The sequence below is a fragment of the Pygocentrus nattereri genome, chromosome 19 (assembly GCF_015220715.1).
Source record: "Pygocentrus nattereri isolate fPygNat1 chromosome 19, fPygNat1.pri, whole genome shotgun sequence".
NCBI classification, from domain to species: domain Eukaryota; kingdom Metazoa; phylum Chordata; class Actinopteri; order Characiformes; family Serrasalmidae; genus Pygocentrus; species Pygocentrus nattereri.
In genome coordinates this window covers 37,855,599-37,874,271 of record NC_051229.1, presented here as the reverse complement: position 1 = coordinate 37,874,271, position 18,673 = coordinate 37,855,599, and the positions used below count along the sequence as shown (strand labels likewise).

At 41.7% G+C, this 18,673-nt stretch overlaps 1 protein-coding gene across 2 annotated transcripts in view; it reads left to right on the top strand.

Moving 5' to 3' along the window:
* The window catches only part of limk1a (LIM domain kinase 1a), a 110,352-nt gene that overhangs the window by 7,710 nt on the left and 83,969 nt on the right, over nt 1–18,673 (top strand). The window contains exons 2-3 of one of the 2 annotated variants that reach the window (XM_017691901.2): nt 2,831–2,881; nt 3,001–3,100. In XM_017691901.2, the coding sequence (XP_017547390.1) occupies nt 2,831–2,881; nt 3,001–3,100 (151 nt within the window). The remainder of the gene's footprint in view (nt 1–2,830; nt 2,882–3,000; nt 3,101–18,673) is intronic. The other variant, XM_017691903.2, reaches the window with a different exon arrangement.

The window sequence follows — 18,673 nt, the reverse complement described above, 5'->3', positions numbered from 1 at the left end:
CACAGTATACAACGGCTAGGATTTATCTGTCAGGATTAGAGGTGGGCCGTATGGCAAAAATACAATATCACGGTACTACAAGAACCATAGAAGATGCACAATATTGCCAGAAGTATTTACTCACCTATCCAAATCGTTGAATTCAGGTGTTCCAGTAACTTCCATGGCCACAGGTGTATAAAGCCGAGCCCCTAGGCCTGCAGACTGCTTCTACAGACATTAGTGAAAGAATGGGTCGCTCTCAGGAGCTCAGTGAATTCCAGCATGCTACCTTGATAGGACGCCACCTGTGTAAGGTCTTGTGATACAACCCCAATTCCAATGAAGTTGGGACGTTGTGTAAAACATAGATAAAAACAGAATACGATGATTTGCAAATCATTTTCAACCGATATTCAATTGAACACACTACAAAGACGAGATATTTAATGTTCAAATGGATAAACTTTATTGTTTTTTGCAAATATTCACTCATTTTGAATTTGATGGCTGCAACACGTTCCAAAGAAGTTGGGACAGGGGCGTGTTTCCCACTGAGTTACATCACCTTTCCTTTAACACTCAATAAGCCTTTGGGAACTGAGGACACTGATTGTTGAAGCTTTGTAGGTGGAATTCTTTCCCATTCCTGCTTGATGTCCAGCTTCAGCTGCTCAGCAGTCCGGGGGCTCCGCTGTCGTATTTTGAGCTTCATAATGCGCCACACATTTTCCATGGGAGACGGTCTGGACTGCAGGCAGGCCAGTCTAGTACCCGCACTCTTTTACTACGAAGCCACGCTGTTGTAACACGTGCAGAATGTGGCTCGGCATCGTCTTGCTGAAATAAGCAGGACGTCCCTGAAAAAGACGCTGCTTGGATGGCAGCAGATGTTGCTCCAAAACCTGTATGTACCTTTCAGCATTAATGGGCCTTCACAGATGTGCATGTTACCCCTGCCATGGGCACTAACAGCCCCCCCACACCATCAGAGATGCTGGCTTTTGAACTTTGCGCTGAAAACAATCCAGACAGTCCTTTTCCTCTTTGCTTGGAGGACACAACGTCCATGATTTCCAGAAACAGTGTGAAATGTGGACGCGTCAGACCACAGGACACTTTTCCACTCTGCGTCAGTCCATCTCAGATGAGCTCGGCCCAGAGAAGCCGGCGGTGTTTCTGGGTGGTGTTGATATGTGGCTTCGCTTTGCATGGCAGAGTTTTAACCTGCACTTGTAGACGGAGCGACGAACTGAGTTCACTGACAGTGGTTTTCCGAAGTGTTCCTGAGCCCATGTGGGAATATCCGTTACAGAATGATGTGGGTTTTTAATGCACTGCCGCCTGAGGGGTCGAAGGTCACGGGCATTCAGTGTTGGTTTTCTGCCTTGCTGCTTACCTGCAGAGATTTCTCCAGATTCTCTGAATCTTTCGATGATATTATGGACTGTAGATGATGAAATCCCTAAATTCCTTTCAACTGCACATTGAGAAACGTTGTTCTTAAACTGTTGGACTATTTGCTCACACAGTTGTTCACAAAGTGGTGAACCTCACCCCGTCCTTGCATGTGAATTCAGGGATGCTCCCTTTTAACCCAATCAACCTGTTCACCTGTGGAATGTTCCAAACAGCTGTTTTTTTTTAGCATTCCTCAACTTTCCCAGTCTTTTGTTGCCCCTGTCTCAACTTCTTTGGAACGTGTTGCAGGCACCAAATTCAAAATGAGTGAATATTTGCAAAAAGCAATAAAGTTTATCCGTTTGAACATTAAATATCTCGTCTTTGTAGTGTATTCAATTGAATATAGATTGAAAAGGATTTGCAGATCATTGTATTCTGTTTTTATTTATGTTTTACACAACGTCCCAACTTCACTGGAATTGGGGTTGTAGGATGCCACCAAGCACAATGCAAAGCGTGGAATGCAGTGGTGTAAAGCGCCGCCACTGGACTCTAGAGCAGTGGAGACGTGTTCTCTGGAGTGACCAATCACGCTTCTCGGTCTGGCAATCCTATGGACAAGTCTGGGTTTGGCGGCTGCCAGGAGATGGTACTTGTCTGACTGCATTGTGCCAAGTGTAAAGTTTGGTGGAGGGGGGATTATGAACCCTTGTGGAAAGCCTTCCTAGAAGAGTTGAAGCTGTTATAGCTGCAAAGGGTGGGCCGACATCATATTAAACCCTATTGAGTAAGAATGGGATCTCAGACGACTGAAAACTTTTGGAAATATAGTGTATTATGTATATAGTCAGTACTTGTTGAGACTGACCAACTGATATTTCATTACAAAGAGAATTCGTGCCAAATATATTAAATTATTGTATATACATTTGTTATAAATCTACCTGATCAAATGTGTGAAAAAAATAAATATTGTGACATATCGTGAGTATTGCGATATTATGTTTGCCATATCATGCAGCTATATTATATAGATATAGATTATATGATAATGATGTGTTTATCACCACTACTTAAAAAGCATAATTAGTAAGATACTGTTGTGCAGCGCAGTCTGTGAAATGTTCAATTTAAAGTCATTTTATTGAAATGGTTTTTGATAGCATTTTAAATTTGGCACTCCTTTGTCTTTAACATCTTATCAAATATCAGAAAATATATATCGTGACGCACCATGTATTGTGAAAATGTTTTAGAAGGCAGATTTCTAAGAAAGTTAATGAGTGTGCGGTTAATACTCGTGCGGTACACTTGGGTAGGTATTTATTTTTATTTAGCATTTTTTAAAAATAGAAATACAGAAAAGTGAACATGTGGCAGAATAACATGTTTTGTGTTTGTTAAGAGAAGTACATTATTCATTATTCATTATTCGTTCTGTTCTTAGATGAAGATCACTTTAGGAGCCACCCATGTAGAAATCCAGATCCTCCTGAAGGTTCACACACTTTTCACTCACAGCTGCATTTTATCACTTCATTTAGTTTAAAGTGGATGATGTTGTGCGTTTAAAGGCAAAGCACTGTGGTGACGTCATTGTTGTTTTGTGTTCGACAGCCAGTGGAAGCTTGCCTGTGTGTGCAGGATGCAGACAGCGCATCTACGATGAGCAGTACCTCCAGGCCCTCAACACGGACTGGCACACAGTTTGTTTCAGGTTGGTTTTTCATCCTGTTCTTCAGTCCAGTTACTGGCAGAAAAGGCCAGTTGCTACTTTGTTGGTGATGCACTTTTTCTTCTTGGTAGACGGGAAACAAGAAGAAGTCTAGCCGTTCACTCTCAGCAGCAGAAACCAATGGGACAGTTAGCAGAGTTAGCTAGCTGGCTATTTCCACAGTGGGGATTATGGAGAGTGAAAAAAGGCTGCGAGTTTGAGCATAACGTCTTGGAAAAGGAGAGATTGTTGAAAAAGAATACCACGTCTGGCTATTTCTTAAATCTGATTTAACGCACACTGACCAGAATAAGCCTTTAGTGTTGCGCCAGTATTGTATTGGTATTGGCGATGGGAAGACTGACACCAGAAAACAATTTCTTACACACACACGCTCAATTTCCGAGCCACACACAACCGGTCAGCTGTGTCAGTCAGCAGTGGGGTCCTGTGGCCAGTTGCATCAACCAAGCCGGAAAAAATCCTGAAAGTTGCTGCTGACAGCGTGAACGACGCTGATATCAAGCTCATGAGAAGCTTGTAGACACCACAGGTTTATATCTGTTCAGTTCTAAGTATTTTACACAATAAAATATTTATTTTACCTTTACTTAAGTTATTAAACGTGTTAAACATGGTCCTTATTACTAATTACTTAATAGTAAATACTGCATATAGTAAATAAACAAAAATAGGGTTTCTTTACGCATCTAATATAGAACATAATCCAATAAATGAAAGCCATCTGGGCAAGCTGAGTATTATTTTAGTTTTATTTGTGACGTAGTACATAATTTTACTGAAATAAAATATTTTTGTAAAAATCTAATTGTTTAAAAATCTGGATTTATAGGCCGGTTAGGTTAGACAGAGAGTTAGTATCGGTACTGGTAATTGGTATCGACATATATTTAAGGTTTAGGTATTGGAATCGGTATCGGAAGAGAACAAGTGGTATCGGTGCATCTCTGCCTTAGTCATTTTGTCAGGGTTCAAAATACAATTCAGGACATACACATAACTATTGATAATTAGAAATAGCTGTTGATCTGCAGAGACCGATTATGATACTGTATTGTGATTTTTGGCCAGCTCTACAAGATACAATTACATTGTCAAGAAAGGAAGTGATGGGTTTGCCATTTCTAACTGCGATTGATGATTTAATGATTTGCGTGAACTTTTTGTTACGTTCTTTATGAGCAGCAGGCATCATTTCTCAGCTGAACTTTAGCCTTAAATGGAAATTCTACTACTGTTTTTACAATTTTCTACATAATCCAGTGTGTGAGATGTAAACACAGAGATTCAGAGACACAGAGATGTCTTTACAGCGGTGGTGATGGGAACCAGGGGTCACCATGACTACAACACAGATATAGACACTTTATTTACCATCCAGAACCACCACAGAACCTAGATGAGTCTTCTGAGTTTATATGGAATGTTGATGATGGAAAATAGTGGAAAATGTGAAATCTTATGTTTTCTTTGGGGACTATTTTGCCTCACGGCGCCCTGCATATTATGTATCCCTCCACCATGAGTAGAGTTTAAGGCCAAAATCTTCTCAAAACTATTGTAAAACAAGGTCTCAGCCATCAAATAATGTTTCAGGTGAACGTCTGGTTCCTATCACCACCACTGGGAACAGTTCTGACTCGGTACGTTTCTCTAGAACAGAGCGTTTCACACCAAAAAGCTCTGAATGACTTTATTTACATCTTAACCAGCACATTGTGGAGAACTTTTTGAGAAAATCTGTAGAATTCACTGTTAATCTTGATCAGATCTTTGTATCACCTGTATCATGACTGCAGTAAGGATGTGTTTCAGTCACAGCATCAGGCATTTTCTTTTGTTTAAATATGTTTTTTGGGTTAAGACTACAGTGTCCTACAAGAGTATTGAGATATTAAAGTCGCTTGCACTGTGTGCTCGGGCTCCGCAGATTAAAGATTAACAGCTGGATGTGAGATAAAAGGACTCAGCTGACCTTCCCTGCCTGTTCTGTGTTATGGAATTAAAGGCATTCTGTATCTGGGCCAGATTTTAGGTGTTGAGACAACTCAACTGAAAGTGAATAAAAAGTTGAGTTAAAGTTTTGAGCGCTGACATCATCGTCGCCCTGAGAGGAGCTTTGCCAGGCTTTTATTGCACCGCAGTTTGTCTGTGTTGAAGGATTTCTGGCTCTGTCCTTTTCATCAAGTGAAATGCGATGCGTGATTCAGTTTAACTAAGTAATTGGCTTTAACGGTCCAGAGCGTCTCACTGTTCTCCTGATGAAGTCGCGTGTCTTGGGCCTCAGAGTTAGAACCCTGGTGAGATTGCTCTGTTAAAACAAGTGAGAACGCTGCTGTTAGAGCCCTGGTGCACCACATAAGCAGACCAAGACCCCCTGAGGAGGGTGCTCTTCCAAACTGTGGTCCGTTTTTTTTTTTTTTTTAAATCTGGACGCATAGATTTCTGATCAGGCCAAACACGGAGTGAAGCATCGTCTGCTCTCCCCAGACCAGCTGGTTCCTGAAACGGAGCAGTTTCTGCCATAGTTTTTACTTGTGTACATGTGTACGGGTCGCACCGCAGCCCTCCATGCAGCAAGCGGGTTTGGTTCACCACCTGGCAACCATATCGCTCTATATCAGTCAGACCCAGTTTACATGGTCACTTCTTGTGTCCAGGATCTGGATTGTATCCTGATGAGATTTTAGCCACATGCATTCACACGCAGCAGTCAAATGTGTCTCTGGTTAGTCGGACTGCAGCTCAATTACTGTGTGGGACAGAATATGCAAATCTGCTCATTGAGCAGCACCAATTAGCAGTTGTTTATCAGTTGAGCCACTTCCTGTGTTGTGCTAAAAATGGATCTTGCCTCAAAATTTGCAAGTTAGCATGCGGTCATTTCTTCAAACTTAGGGGAACCATGTATAGCCATGTATCTATGACCAGTGATACACTGCTTAGGGAGGAGTTTCAGTTGTACTGAGAGGAGTTTTGGTCATACTGGAATGAGTTTCAGTTGTAGTGGGAGGAGTTTCATTTGTACTGGGAGGAGTTTTGATCATACTGGAATGAGTTTCAGTTGTAGTGGGAGGAGTTTCAGTTGTAGTGGGAGGAGTTTCATTTGTACTGGGAGGAGATTCAGTTGTACTGGGAGGAGATTCAGTTGTACTGGGAGGGGTTTTGGGTGTACTGGGAGGGGTTTGGGGTATACTGGTTGGTATAGCGTGGTGGGTCACACCTCGTCCTTCTACGCCGTAGACTGGGGTTCAGTCCCCCACAAGGGCAAGCGCCCTTCACTACACCAATAAGAGTCCTTGGGCAAGACTCCTAACACCACCTTCACCTACCTGTGTAAAATGATCACATAGATAAGAGTGTCTGCTAAATGCCATAAATTAAAATGTACTGGGAGGAGTTTTGGTTGTCCTGGGAGAAGTTTTCATTGTACTGGGAAGAGTTTCAGGTGTACTGGGTGGGGTTTTGGTTGCATTGGGAGGGTGTTTGGTTGTACTGGGAGGAGTTTTGGTTGTTGAATTGTCTTGGAGAGATGCTGCTATAACGTGGCTCAAATGTGCCTCAGTCCACCTCCTGAAATGGTTTGAGTGATCAGATTTGCATCTGTTTTAAATGCGTGTTGGGTGCATTTACACTTGTATTTTTATGTGGCCTCATCCAGATATAATCCCGACACATGCAGCCTCCAGGTGTAACCAGTGTCTAATCATCTGTGGTCGAGGCTCCTAACTCAACATTTGATTAGAGGTCTGTCATAAAGATTGTTTAATTGCCTGTAGGTGTAAACGATTGCATTTATTTAAGGTGATCGCAATTATTTTCCTCTGTCCAGCAGCAAGTGCTTTTCATTTGTTGAGATATGTCACGGGTCATACAAAAACAAAGAAAGTTCTAACCTCTGGTTTATGGTCAGAAAGATTAATTGTCTTTATATTGAAATAGCAATATTTAATCATGCAAATGGTGCTTTGAGTGTTTCCGTTTCTATATAGAGCCATTGAACTTTACTAAAAAAAGAACTGAAGAATTATTATTAGGAGTGTACAAATAACAAGCCCGATAAACAAGCCCACAAGCTCAGTTACAGAGAGCTTTTTGGATATTATCCCATTTAATGTCGCCAAATGTGGGTCATAAAATCTGCCCGGTCATTTTTTGTCTGTATGACTTTTGTTTACATATTTTGATTTAGTGTTAAATACGTTCATTTCAGATTTGGTGAGTGTCTCTGCAGGGTGTGGTTCTCCTTTAGGGACGCTGACGCTTTCGCTCATTGACCAGAAGCTAGCTGGCTCCCGGCTCGCATATCTTAGCATCTATTTGCATGTTTCTGCATGTTTTATGTAAATGCTACACTGGGTTCTCAGTCAAGAACACAACCCCGTAGTAAATGATGGCAAATACAGCGATTGACTTTGTATTTTCTCTGTACTGATAATTCAGGTAAATGTTATAAACGTTCGTGCATCATATAAAAATATCATATATCAGCATCAGCACACGACTCCCATATCCGGTGCATCCCTAACACATCAGATTGTTGATACCCTGAGCTCAGGTATCGGAATTATATAGCTAAATTGGTGAAGTGTATTGGTTAACACCTCTGCCTTCTATACTGTAGACTGGGGTTCAATCCCCACCTGGGCAAACACCCTGCACTATACCAATAAGAGTCCTTGGGCAAGACTCCTAACACCACATTGGCCTACCTGTGTAAAAATGATCAGATTGTAAGTCGCTCTGGATAAGAGTGTCAGCCAAATGCCATAAATGTATATTATAAATTATATCAATGCCGACTTATTTGCTTTATTCCTTCATCTTCATCGAAATATTGCCATAGTCTGGCCATATCTGGCACCACATGATGCAAATAAATTGACTCCTGCTTTTGTTTTGTCCCACTTAGATTACTGTAAAGTGCTGTTCACCAGCTTTTCTGTAGAGAGTTTAGAGATAAATTACACCTTGTCCAGAAAGCAGCGGCGAGAATTCTCACCCAAACACGGAAGAATGAACATAGGACCTCTGCTTCGTTGGCTTTCCGTTCAATTGTGAACACATTTTAAAGCCCTTTCATCTGCTTTTAAGGCTGTTAAGGGGCAAACACCTGCCTGCATGCCATGAACCCAATCCGCTCCACAACGATGTCTAATATCATCAAACTCAGCATTTCTCTCTGGAACAAAACACAAAGATGTGGGGAGTCGGTGTTTAGTGTAAACGCTCGGAAACTGTGGAACTCCCTCCTGAAGGACATTTGACCAGCATACTTGGTTAGCAGCTTTAAAAAAGCGGCTAAAAACTCATCCTTTTACCTTAAATTTTCTCTAGATTTTTATTTTTGATTATTGTCCTATTATGGTTTCTAGTTTTATATTATATTTTATTATTTAAATCATGTATGTATTATGTTAATCATCCACTTTTTTACTTTATCTGATTTTTCTATTTGTATTTTTTTCATTTTCATGTTTTAGAATTAGTTTTTATTACCCTTCTTACACAGTAGTTTTGTTTTCTGCAATGTGACTTCTAATTGTTATGCAAAGCACTTGGAGCTGTATTTCAGTGAGAAATGTGCTACATTAATACGGTTTATTGTTTTTATTATTATTATTATTTATTGATGCCAAGTTAAATATCTTTTGCTAAATATCACAACGTTAAGTTGCATCGGTATCGGGCGGGACTGTGAAGCTCGTTAGTCCTCAGAACACTGGACTGGTGTATTTTTCTAAGCTTTTTGTATTAATTCGAAGCTGTAATAACTACTTAGCGGACAGTGGACATTGAACCCTTTTGAATCTCATATCCTTTTTCCCTGATTAGCATTCCTGTGTTAATCTGGTGCAGGACGTGGAGCTCAGTTCTCCGCAGATCTGAGCAGAACCGAGCGATTCTAACGCAGCTTAATGAGCTCTTGGCTCCAGACACGACAGCCTGCGTCTTTGTTTGCACCTTGATGATCTGTTTACGTCTGTTGTGAGTGCTTGTTGTCTTTTAATTGCATCTCTGCCAATGACCCGTTAGGATCATGTTTGGTCAGCTGTTTCTGCGCTGACACACAGAAGGCCGTTGTCCGCCTGCACCTCATGTTTAACTCAGGAAGGTAGCTTAAATATTTGCGGAGGAGAGAACAGCTCAGCGAAAGAAGCAGCAGAACGAGGGGCCAGACGTCTCCGCAGCCGAGCTGATCGCTGTCTGATCGCGTCTGTGTTGGCTGTTATTGAAGTTGCGTGTCTTTGTGAGTTTGCAGTAGCTTAACGAGTGAAAGATGAACAAACCTACTGGTTTCATATCAACTTGGTAAGAAAACCTGAGAATAAAAATAAACTTTTGTAAAGTTTATGTTTAGTTTTTAAGAGAAACAGCCAAACCATGTCTTTATGACTCCTGAAGTTAAGATTAGCCTTCTCTTCTCATTTATTATATGTATATTTATATTATATATTTATTGTATGTCATCTGGCTTCACACACATATGAACTTGAGTGACGTCCCATTATTAATCCATAGGGTTTAATATGAGGTCGGCCCACCTTTGCAGCTCTAACAGCTTCAACTCTTCTGGGAAGGCTTTAGGAGTGTGTTTATGGGAATTACTCGTCCATCAGATTTCCACACGGAGAAGCGTGATTGGTCACTCCAGAGAACTCGTCTCCACTGCTCTAGAGTCCAGTGGTGGCTCTTTACTCCACTGCATTCCACGCTTTGCATTGCGCTTGGTGATGTAAGGCTTGGATGCAGCTGCTCGGCCATGGAAACCCATTCCATGAAGCTCTCTACGCTGTTCTTGAGCTGATCTGAAGGCCACATGAAGTTTGGAGGTCTGTAGTGATCGACTCTGTAGAAAGTCGGTGACCTCTGCGCACTATGCCCCTCAGCATCCGCTGACCCGCTCTGTCATTTTATGTGGCCGACCACTTCATGGCTGAGTTGCTGTCGTTCCCAATCACTTCCACTTTGTTATAATCCCACTGACAGTGGACAGTGGAATATTTAGTAGTGAGGAAATTTCATGCCTGGACTTGCTGCACAGGTGGCATATCTCCATTTTTGTTGTTTTTCAGTTTTTGGCATAATTTGAAAATACCTGTTGCTCTTTACTTTGTGTATAAATTTTGAACAGTGGCCCAAAATGACTTGGAAACAATTCTGGTTCCATTACATTAAAAGTAAAGTAGGTGTTTTCCTTCTCCTGTAGATTTGTCCTCCTTCGTCCGACAACAGCAATATATATATATATATATATATATATATATATATATATATATATATCAGTGTGAGGTGACAATAGCAGGTGTGTCACAGTTAGAGCTCTGTGTTTACATTAATCCTGCAGTCTCTCTCAGCTCTGTGGAATGTGGACATTCCAGTATCAAGCCACCGTTAGAAACTGCTGAAACAGCTGAAACAGCGCCGCCCTGCAGTTGAACCGGGCTTTGAGTTTGACTGAGAGAATAAAAACTCATCACGTTCCTGAAAACGTGCCGGTCAGCTCAGGGGATACAGTGCAAAACAGAACAAGAGTAAAAGTTTGCGTAATCCAGTGAAGCTTGAATGAAAGAAAGCCATTAGAACAGCGTTGGCAGCTTGTACTGCCATTAAAATAAACCTGCCCAATAATTCAGATGCATACATCGTCCTCCATAAGAGCAGAGCCTTTAGATCAGGGGTGGGCAAGCACCCTACACTACACCAATAAGGGTCCTTGGGCAAGACTCCTAACACCACCTTCAACATTTCACTCACTGCACTGCACTGAATCCAGGTAAACAGGACTAATGATGCCGTATTTTTAAATAAAGCAGCGCGTAGATAGTGTTTATATGCAGTAATGATATCTCTGATATGCTCAGAAAAGTATCTTGTGATGCAGTTTATCACAATGATAAATATCGCCGTATCGCCCAGCTCTAGTTTAGGTGCTAAAGGTTACTAAGATTGTCATTGTACTGCATCAGTAAACTCCACATACATCTGACGAATGCTGGAAATTAGTGTTACATTTAAACAAATACTACAAATACATGCTACTTTATTACATGGTTATAAATGATAATGATCAATGTTGCATTGTTAATGTTACAATGTTACAAATAAACATTTATGCTGTGTAAATTGGTTGTAAATATTAGAATTAAATGTCACAATCTAACAAATGCTACAAATACATGTTACTTTATTACATTGTTATAAATGCTAGAGATAAATGTTACACTGTTAGAACATTACAATGTTACAAACACGACAAATAAATGTAACAGAAGTTCTTCTGTAGTGCTGGTAGACATGAGAAGGTTTTACTCTTTGACTTATGCAGGTTGTGAAGCAGTGATGGGCTTAGTTCACTGATGCTTCAAGGAAAAAGCCTCAGCTCTTCAGAAAGACCAAGTTAAATGTGTTTGTGTTTATTGTGAACTAAAAACAAAAGCGATGTCAGTCTCGGACGCGCTGCATTTACATAACAGCCCCAAAGGAGAACAACACCGCCACGCATATTTACATGTTGATGAGGAGAAATAAGGTCAGGGTTCCAGCGAGATATTTTTTTTTTTACTACTTTAGAACCAATTTGTGCAAAAATACTGCTAGAAAGCTGAATTTGTAATAAGCTTGGTTATGATGGAGGATCCAGAAGGATGTTCATATCCACTGATTGCGCTCTTTACATGTGAGAGTATGAATATTCAAGTGTGTGATAAGAGTGGGCATGGCTGATCAACTACATGTAGAGTTATTTTTTTTTCCTGTAAGGCCTGGCTCACAGTCTCTGCTCTAATTCATCCCAAAGGTGTTCTATGGGGTTGAGGTCAGGACTCTGTGCAGGCCAGTCAAGTTCTTCCACACCACACTTGCTCATCCACGTCTTTATGGACCTGCTTTGTGAACTGGTGGGCAGTCATGTTGGAACAGGAAGGGGCCGTCCCCAAACTGTTCCCACAAAGTTGGGAGCATGAAATTGTCCAAAATCTCTTGGTGCTGAAGCTTTAAGAGTTCCTTTCACTGGAACTAAGGGGCCGAGCCCAACTCCTGAAAAACACCCCCACACCATGATCCCCCCTCCACCAAACTTTACACTCGGCACAATGCAGTCAGACGAGTACCGTCTCCTGGCAATCACCAAACCCAGACTCGTCCATCGGATTTCCAGACGGAGAAGCGTGATTGGTCACTCCAGAGAACACGTCTCCACTGCTCTAGAGTCCAGTGGCGGCGCTTTACACCACTGCATTCCACGCTTTGCATTGCGCTTGGTGATGTAAGGCTTGGATGCAGCTGCTCGGCCATGGAAACCCATTCCATGAAGCTCTCTACGCTGTTCTTGAGCTGATCTGAAGGCCACATGAAGTTTGGAGGTCTGTAGTGATTAACTCTGCAGAAAGTTGGTGACCTCTGCGCACTATGCACCTCAGCATCCGCTGACCGCTCTGTCGTTTTATGTGGCCGAATTGCTGTCGTTCCCAATCACTTCCACTTTGTTATAATCCCACTAACTCCCCATGGCAATATCAAATATTTCCTTTTTTGGACATTTTGATTTGGAAAATGTGGTTGTGTTGTCCTTCTCCTGTTATAGCGAGCTTTGTCACCGCCCTCATTAGTCTGGAGGCTGGACAGGTCCTCTGTTGGTAACCTCAGCATGTTTATGCAGCTTTGCCCGGCTGTTTAATCAGCCTCCAGGTGACCCTGCTGAGCAGGAGGAACGTCCAGCACATTCTGATAAGCTCAGTCTGCTGAAGGACAGACTGCAGAGGAGACCAGGAGAGGAACCACTGGAGAACTGGCCTCAGATGCTACCAGCTTCGTGCAGAACTAGGGCACAAGTTGCTGTACTTCCTTAGCGATGGTGTCATGACTTCCTAGCAACACTGACCCTGCTGTTGTAGTGATGGTGCAGGTACTCATACCGCACCTGCATTGCGTGTGTACACGACATCTGACCAAACGAGGAAGCCTGACTTCCCTTTGTCGTAAGAGGCGCTGACCTCTGTGGTTGTGAACATCTTCCCCATCGATGGTGCTAATGAAACACTCGCTGTGGGACAGGGCTGAGATCGGGCGCGCTTTACCTTGTGTCCACTATTGCTTTGTTCCTCTCGGTAGCATTAAACCCTTACAGTGAAATTAGAGAGTCAGAACTGTTCACACTGGTGGTGATAGGAACCAGACATCCACCTCAAAGCTCCCTCACAGAAAGTCATTCATAACATGAAATGGTTTTAAATGCACTATTTGATGTCTGACTCACTGTTTTATGATAGTTTTGAGAAGATTTCAGTCTAAAACACAAAATAGTCCCCAAAGAAAACATTATTCCAAATCATCATTCCCATCATCAGCATTCCATATGGACTTGTGTAGGTTTTCTGGTGGTTCTGGATGGTAAAACGGCTGTATCTGTGTTGTAGTCATGGTGGGAAATTGGTGGAATTTCCCCTTAACTGTGTTTATCTGTTTTTTATCAGGGTTTTGAGGTTAAAAAGTAGGTTGATGTTTTTATTGATTGATTTCATGTTACTGTTGTTATTGCCACTAAAGTGTGAAATATATTATTATATCAAATAGTTATGAATTCACTGCCTGAGGTCTGAGACACTGTTTTGAGAGGCTTTTGGCAAAATAGACCCCAAAAAATTGATTATTTCAGGTTTTCCACCATTTTACCATCATGAACATTCCATATAAAATCGGAGGAGATATGTGTTGGTTAAAAAATGGACAGGATGCTCCTTTACACGACATTCTGAATACATAAATTAGTAAATCGCTGCTCCAATATAGTAACTTTACAGCAGAAGGAAAAAAACTACTTTACTTTTAGTGGAAGTCAATGGAACCAGAATTTTGGGTCGTTTCTTTTGGTCCATCCTTCATGAAATTTACACACAATGTAAAGGCCAACATGCATTTTCAAATTACGCCAAAAACTGAAAATCAGTGCTTATATTTTTTAGCAGTGCTGCTTCATCATGGCAGAAAATCCTAATCACAATTATTTATCACAAATAACATGAGCTTGGAAACATCTTGCATTTGCTAAAAACAGTGGATTTCTTTGAAATTTAAATGTAAATAAAATAATAAATAATGAAACAAATATAATAAAAATAAATAAAACAGAAATAATTTTAAAATGTAAAAAAATATACAGTCCATCAAATGAAATAAGTAACATATCGCTGAAACCTTGTATCTCCAAAATGGTAACTTTACAGGAGAAGGAAAAAATCTACTTTTCTTTCAATCTAAGTCAATGGAACCAGAGTTTTTTCACAAATTAATTTTTGTTCGTTTATTTTGGTCCAATCCTCTTGAAATTTACACAGTATAAAGGGCAACAGGAATTTTCAAATTAGGTCAAAAACTGAAAACAAAAATGGAGATACGAGGTTTTGTTCCAACAGCAACGATATCAAATAAAATGAATAAATAAAAAAAATTAAGATGAAAATGAAAGTTAAGCGATGTTGTAATGCACTTCCACAACATATTTAAACTGGTAAACGTATAAAAAAGGCAAAAGAGTTGAGTTTGTGCTTTTCCGCTGTTAAGTAAAGGGGTGCGCTGAAGTCACGCAACACAAAACGAGAGCATCATTTGCGTCGTAATGTTCGTTTTTCCTCAGTTATCTGTTTTCAAAATAGTTGGAAGCCAAAATCATAATTGAAAATGAAATTTGATTAGTCGTCCAGCCCTTTTATTTAGTAACTACATGGAAAGCAATTCATACTGACTGAGTTATTTTTATATTATAGGAGTAACGACCGACGCTCTGGCAGCTCCTGACCATTTAAAGGAATTAAAACCGCCCAAAACATCACCGACATTTACCCTGAAGATTATCTCTAAAGAGGGAACTGATAAGAGCTGATGAACAGAAACCTAATACGAATTCTGGGAAGCTCTATCTGTATAAACTGTTTATATTATTCCAAATTATTTCTTGAGAAATATTCTTCACATCACTGGCTGATGATTTTGAACCAGTTCCCTTTAATTGCTGCCATGCTTTCATATCACTTTTACTGCTGCATCATTTGGAGCGCTTTATATTTGTGACTCTTGATCTTTAAGGGAATAATAATATGGCCAAAATTTTTATTTACATAACAAGGAACATAGCCTTGTTAGCATGTTGCTAACCGCAGGCCTAAATCATCACACATATCATCTCAGAACGTGTGCAGGTGTTTAGCTCCTCTAAAGCTACGTTTACACAGCAGGTAAAAGTGGCCCGAGTCTGATTTTCTCACCAATATTGATTTTTTTTTGTTTGGCTGTTCACATTATCTTTTAAATGTGATCTGTACACGACATCAGTCTGAACAGATCAGCTCCTAAAGCGAACACAGCAAAACAGCAGAGCTTCACGAGGCGGAGGTAATCAGTCATGACGGCCAGCGAATGCCAGTTGCTCCCAGAGCTTCAGTTTCATCTTCACCAGCATCGCAGGAGCGATTATGAAGTTCCAGTGGTTGACAGCTGGGCTCATCACCCGCAATGTGCTCGAGTTCTCTTTGGTTCGTGTCCTCGGATTCTTTAGACTGTTCTCGGCGCAGGAGCCTCGCGTTCCTCCGGCCATTTCATTCAAAACCTCTTAAGTTAAGTGATCCTTTTTAAATCCCACAAACAGGGAAATTCCACCTCCTCATTTAACCCATCCGTGAAGTGAAACACCGCATACACACTAGTGAGCACACACACACACACTAGGGGGCAGTGAGCACACTTGCCCGGAGCGGTGGGCACCCCTATCCACGGTGCCCGGGGAGCAATTGGGGGTTAGGTGTCTTGCTCAAGGACACCTCAGTCATGGACTGTCGGCACTGGGGATCGAACCAACAACCTTCCGGTTACAGGGCCAGTTCCCTAACCTCCAGCCCACGACTGCCCCTGTATTCAATCGGATTGGCAATCGGATTCAAACTCGGAGCGGCTGCGATGAGTCTCCTCTAAAGTTTTGTACAGAAACATCAGCCTAAATGTTTGAGTCTCAGAAGCATGAAACGATGACGAATGTCGAGTTGGACTGACGTAAGAGTCACATGAATTCTGATCTGGATGTTCAGACTGAGTCGCATTGCCGCAGATCAGACTTGGATCAGATTTCAGTACCACATATGAAAGCGTCTCAAATCAAAATGGAAAATGTCGGATTCACTGTGCTTATCTGTTCACACTGGCTGTGTTTACATGCCAATCCGGTTGGACTGAGGTGTTTATATGCCCACTCTGTTCAGTCTAGTGGAAAATCTTCGTTTACCTGCTCCCTACAAGTAATCCGATGCAAAATGACGTGCATGCGAGGAGTAGCACTTAGAGTAAACGTTACCATGACAGCGAACACCACGTGAGGTCCAGTCAGAGTGAGATGAGCAGCAGTGAGCAGTGCTTGAGTTTTTAACTGCTGTAAAATGACATCAGACTCAGGAAAACGTCCTTCACATGTCCTCATTAAAGAAGGCCGAGAGGAAGACGTCGTGCTCTGAGACACATAAGCTGGACGTCCGTCCCACCGCCGTCTTTTAAAGATCAGAGCATGAACTTCGTCTCCTCTGCAGACCAGTTTCTGCTCCGCCGTGTTGAACGGTATAAACCTTTTGCTGTGATGCGACGCGCATGCGCAGAACGTACTTACACGTTTCGATAGGGAATGTAATCGGATTCAGGCATTTACATGGATATTATTCTTCTGTTTAACGGATTACTTAGAGGTTTTCCCACCTCATTTGATCGGATAGAAACTGTATTCCGAATGGCCTCAATCAGACTAGACTACTCCGATTGAGCTATTAGTCAGATTATTAACAGATTATCAGGCTGCATGTAAACGTGGCTACTGACACACAGACACACATCTGTGTCACATATGAGGAAAAAGATCAGATTTGGGCCACTTTTACCTGCTGTGTGAACGTAGCCTAAGATACTTGATCATGTAGTTTCTCACACTGTATGACTCACTTCTTACCTATAGACCTGGACTAAGGTGTGTTAGCATAAAGCCCAAAAACAGGAGCAGCAGTCGCGTTGAAGCCTGGAAGTTGTAGCTCCTTAGTTTTTTATAGTGAGTAGCATATCAGAGCAACTGTGTGATGATAGTCGTGTAGTTTGCATTATGGAAGCACCAGTAAGGGAACCGTGGGCCGATAGCGATATCTGATATTATTCATGTACATATCTGCCAATGCTGAAACATAAACACTTACAACTTTGGAACCACCTGGAATCCACAAGGAGATATAACATTTATTTCTATGACGTGGAGCAGCCCTGGTGAAAACAGCACTACAGATCAGCAAGAATTTCATGCTGATCTATGTTGGTTTGTACAGGTCTAGTTCTGGTCTGGCGCTGGTTAAGCTAGTCACCCCAGCATGGTTATGCTGGTTGACCAGCATACCAGCATCAAAACATAACATAGGCTGGTTTTGGTGGTGAGCAGCCATGCTGTGCTGTTTTGTTCTAGCAGGTAAATAAATAAATCAACACATTCATTTGAAAATTGCGGAGCTCCGCTGGTGGCATCCTGTGGAAATAAAAATAATGCGTGGCCACAACTTAGTAAGGCGTGGGAATGAGATGATTAAGTCGTGGCCATGACTTAGTAGGGCATAGGGCTTAGTAGGGCGCTTTAATGAGTCGTGGCCACGATTTAATCATCTCATTTCCACGCCTTACTAAGTCGTAGCCACGCACTATTTTTGATTTCTACAGGATGTCACCAGCGGGGCTCCATAGAAACATCTTAAGCAATAATTTGCTTAAGATGTTTACATAACAAGCAAAATTCAGGCGCCACACACGTCCTGCCTGATCGAGAAATTGTGAAAATTTTGTTCAATAACTGAACGAAAGTCTGAAAGACAATTCTGGCACCTGGAGGTTCGAGTTTGGCCGTTACTTTAGACCATGTTTATGGATCACAGTCAGCCATACAGTGTCAGAAACCACATGATCAAGACAGTCAGAGGCTACTGAGCATCTCTGTGCGGTTTGAGGCAAATATATGATGATTTATGCTTATTAGCATCATTAGCACCATGTAGTCGTGGGCTGGAGGTGACCGGAAGGTCGCCAGTTCAATCCCCAGATCTGACAGCGCATGACTGAGGTGTCCTTGAGCAAGACACCTAACCCCCAACTGCTCCCCAGGCGCGTGGATTGGGCTGCCCACCGCTCCAGGCAAGTGTGCTCACTGCCCCCTAGTGCGTGTCTTCACTAGTGTGTATGTGGTGTTTCACTGTACGAATGGGTCAAATGCAGAGGTCAGATTTCCCCGTTGTGGGACTAATAAGAGCCACTTAATCATTAATCATCATTTATTAATTAGCTTCCAGGACTTTTTAGCTACATTAGCCTCGTCGCTCCCTACAAAACCATGATGCAACCGAATGAATTTACCAAACACTTCGGAAAATGATTGAAAATGTTGGAATTAGTTTGTGTTCTTTTATTCGGTTCCAATATCTCGCGCCGTGAGTGGTCTAAACGAGGGAAGGTGACCGCTGCATGTGGCTGCAGGAGTCGAGATGCATCAGAATA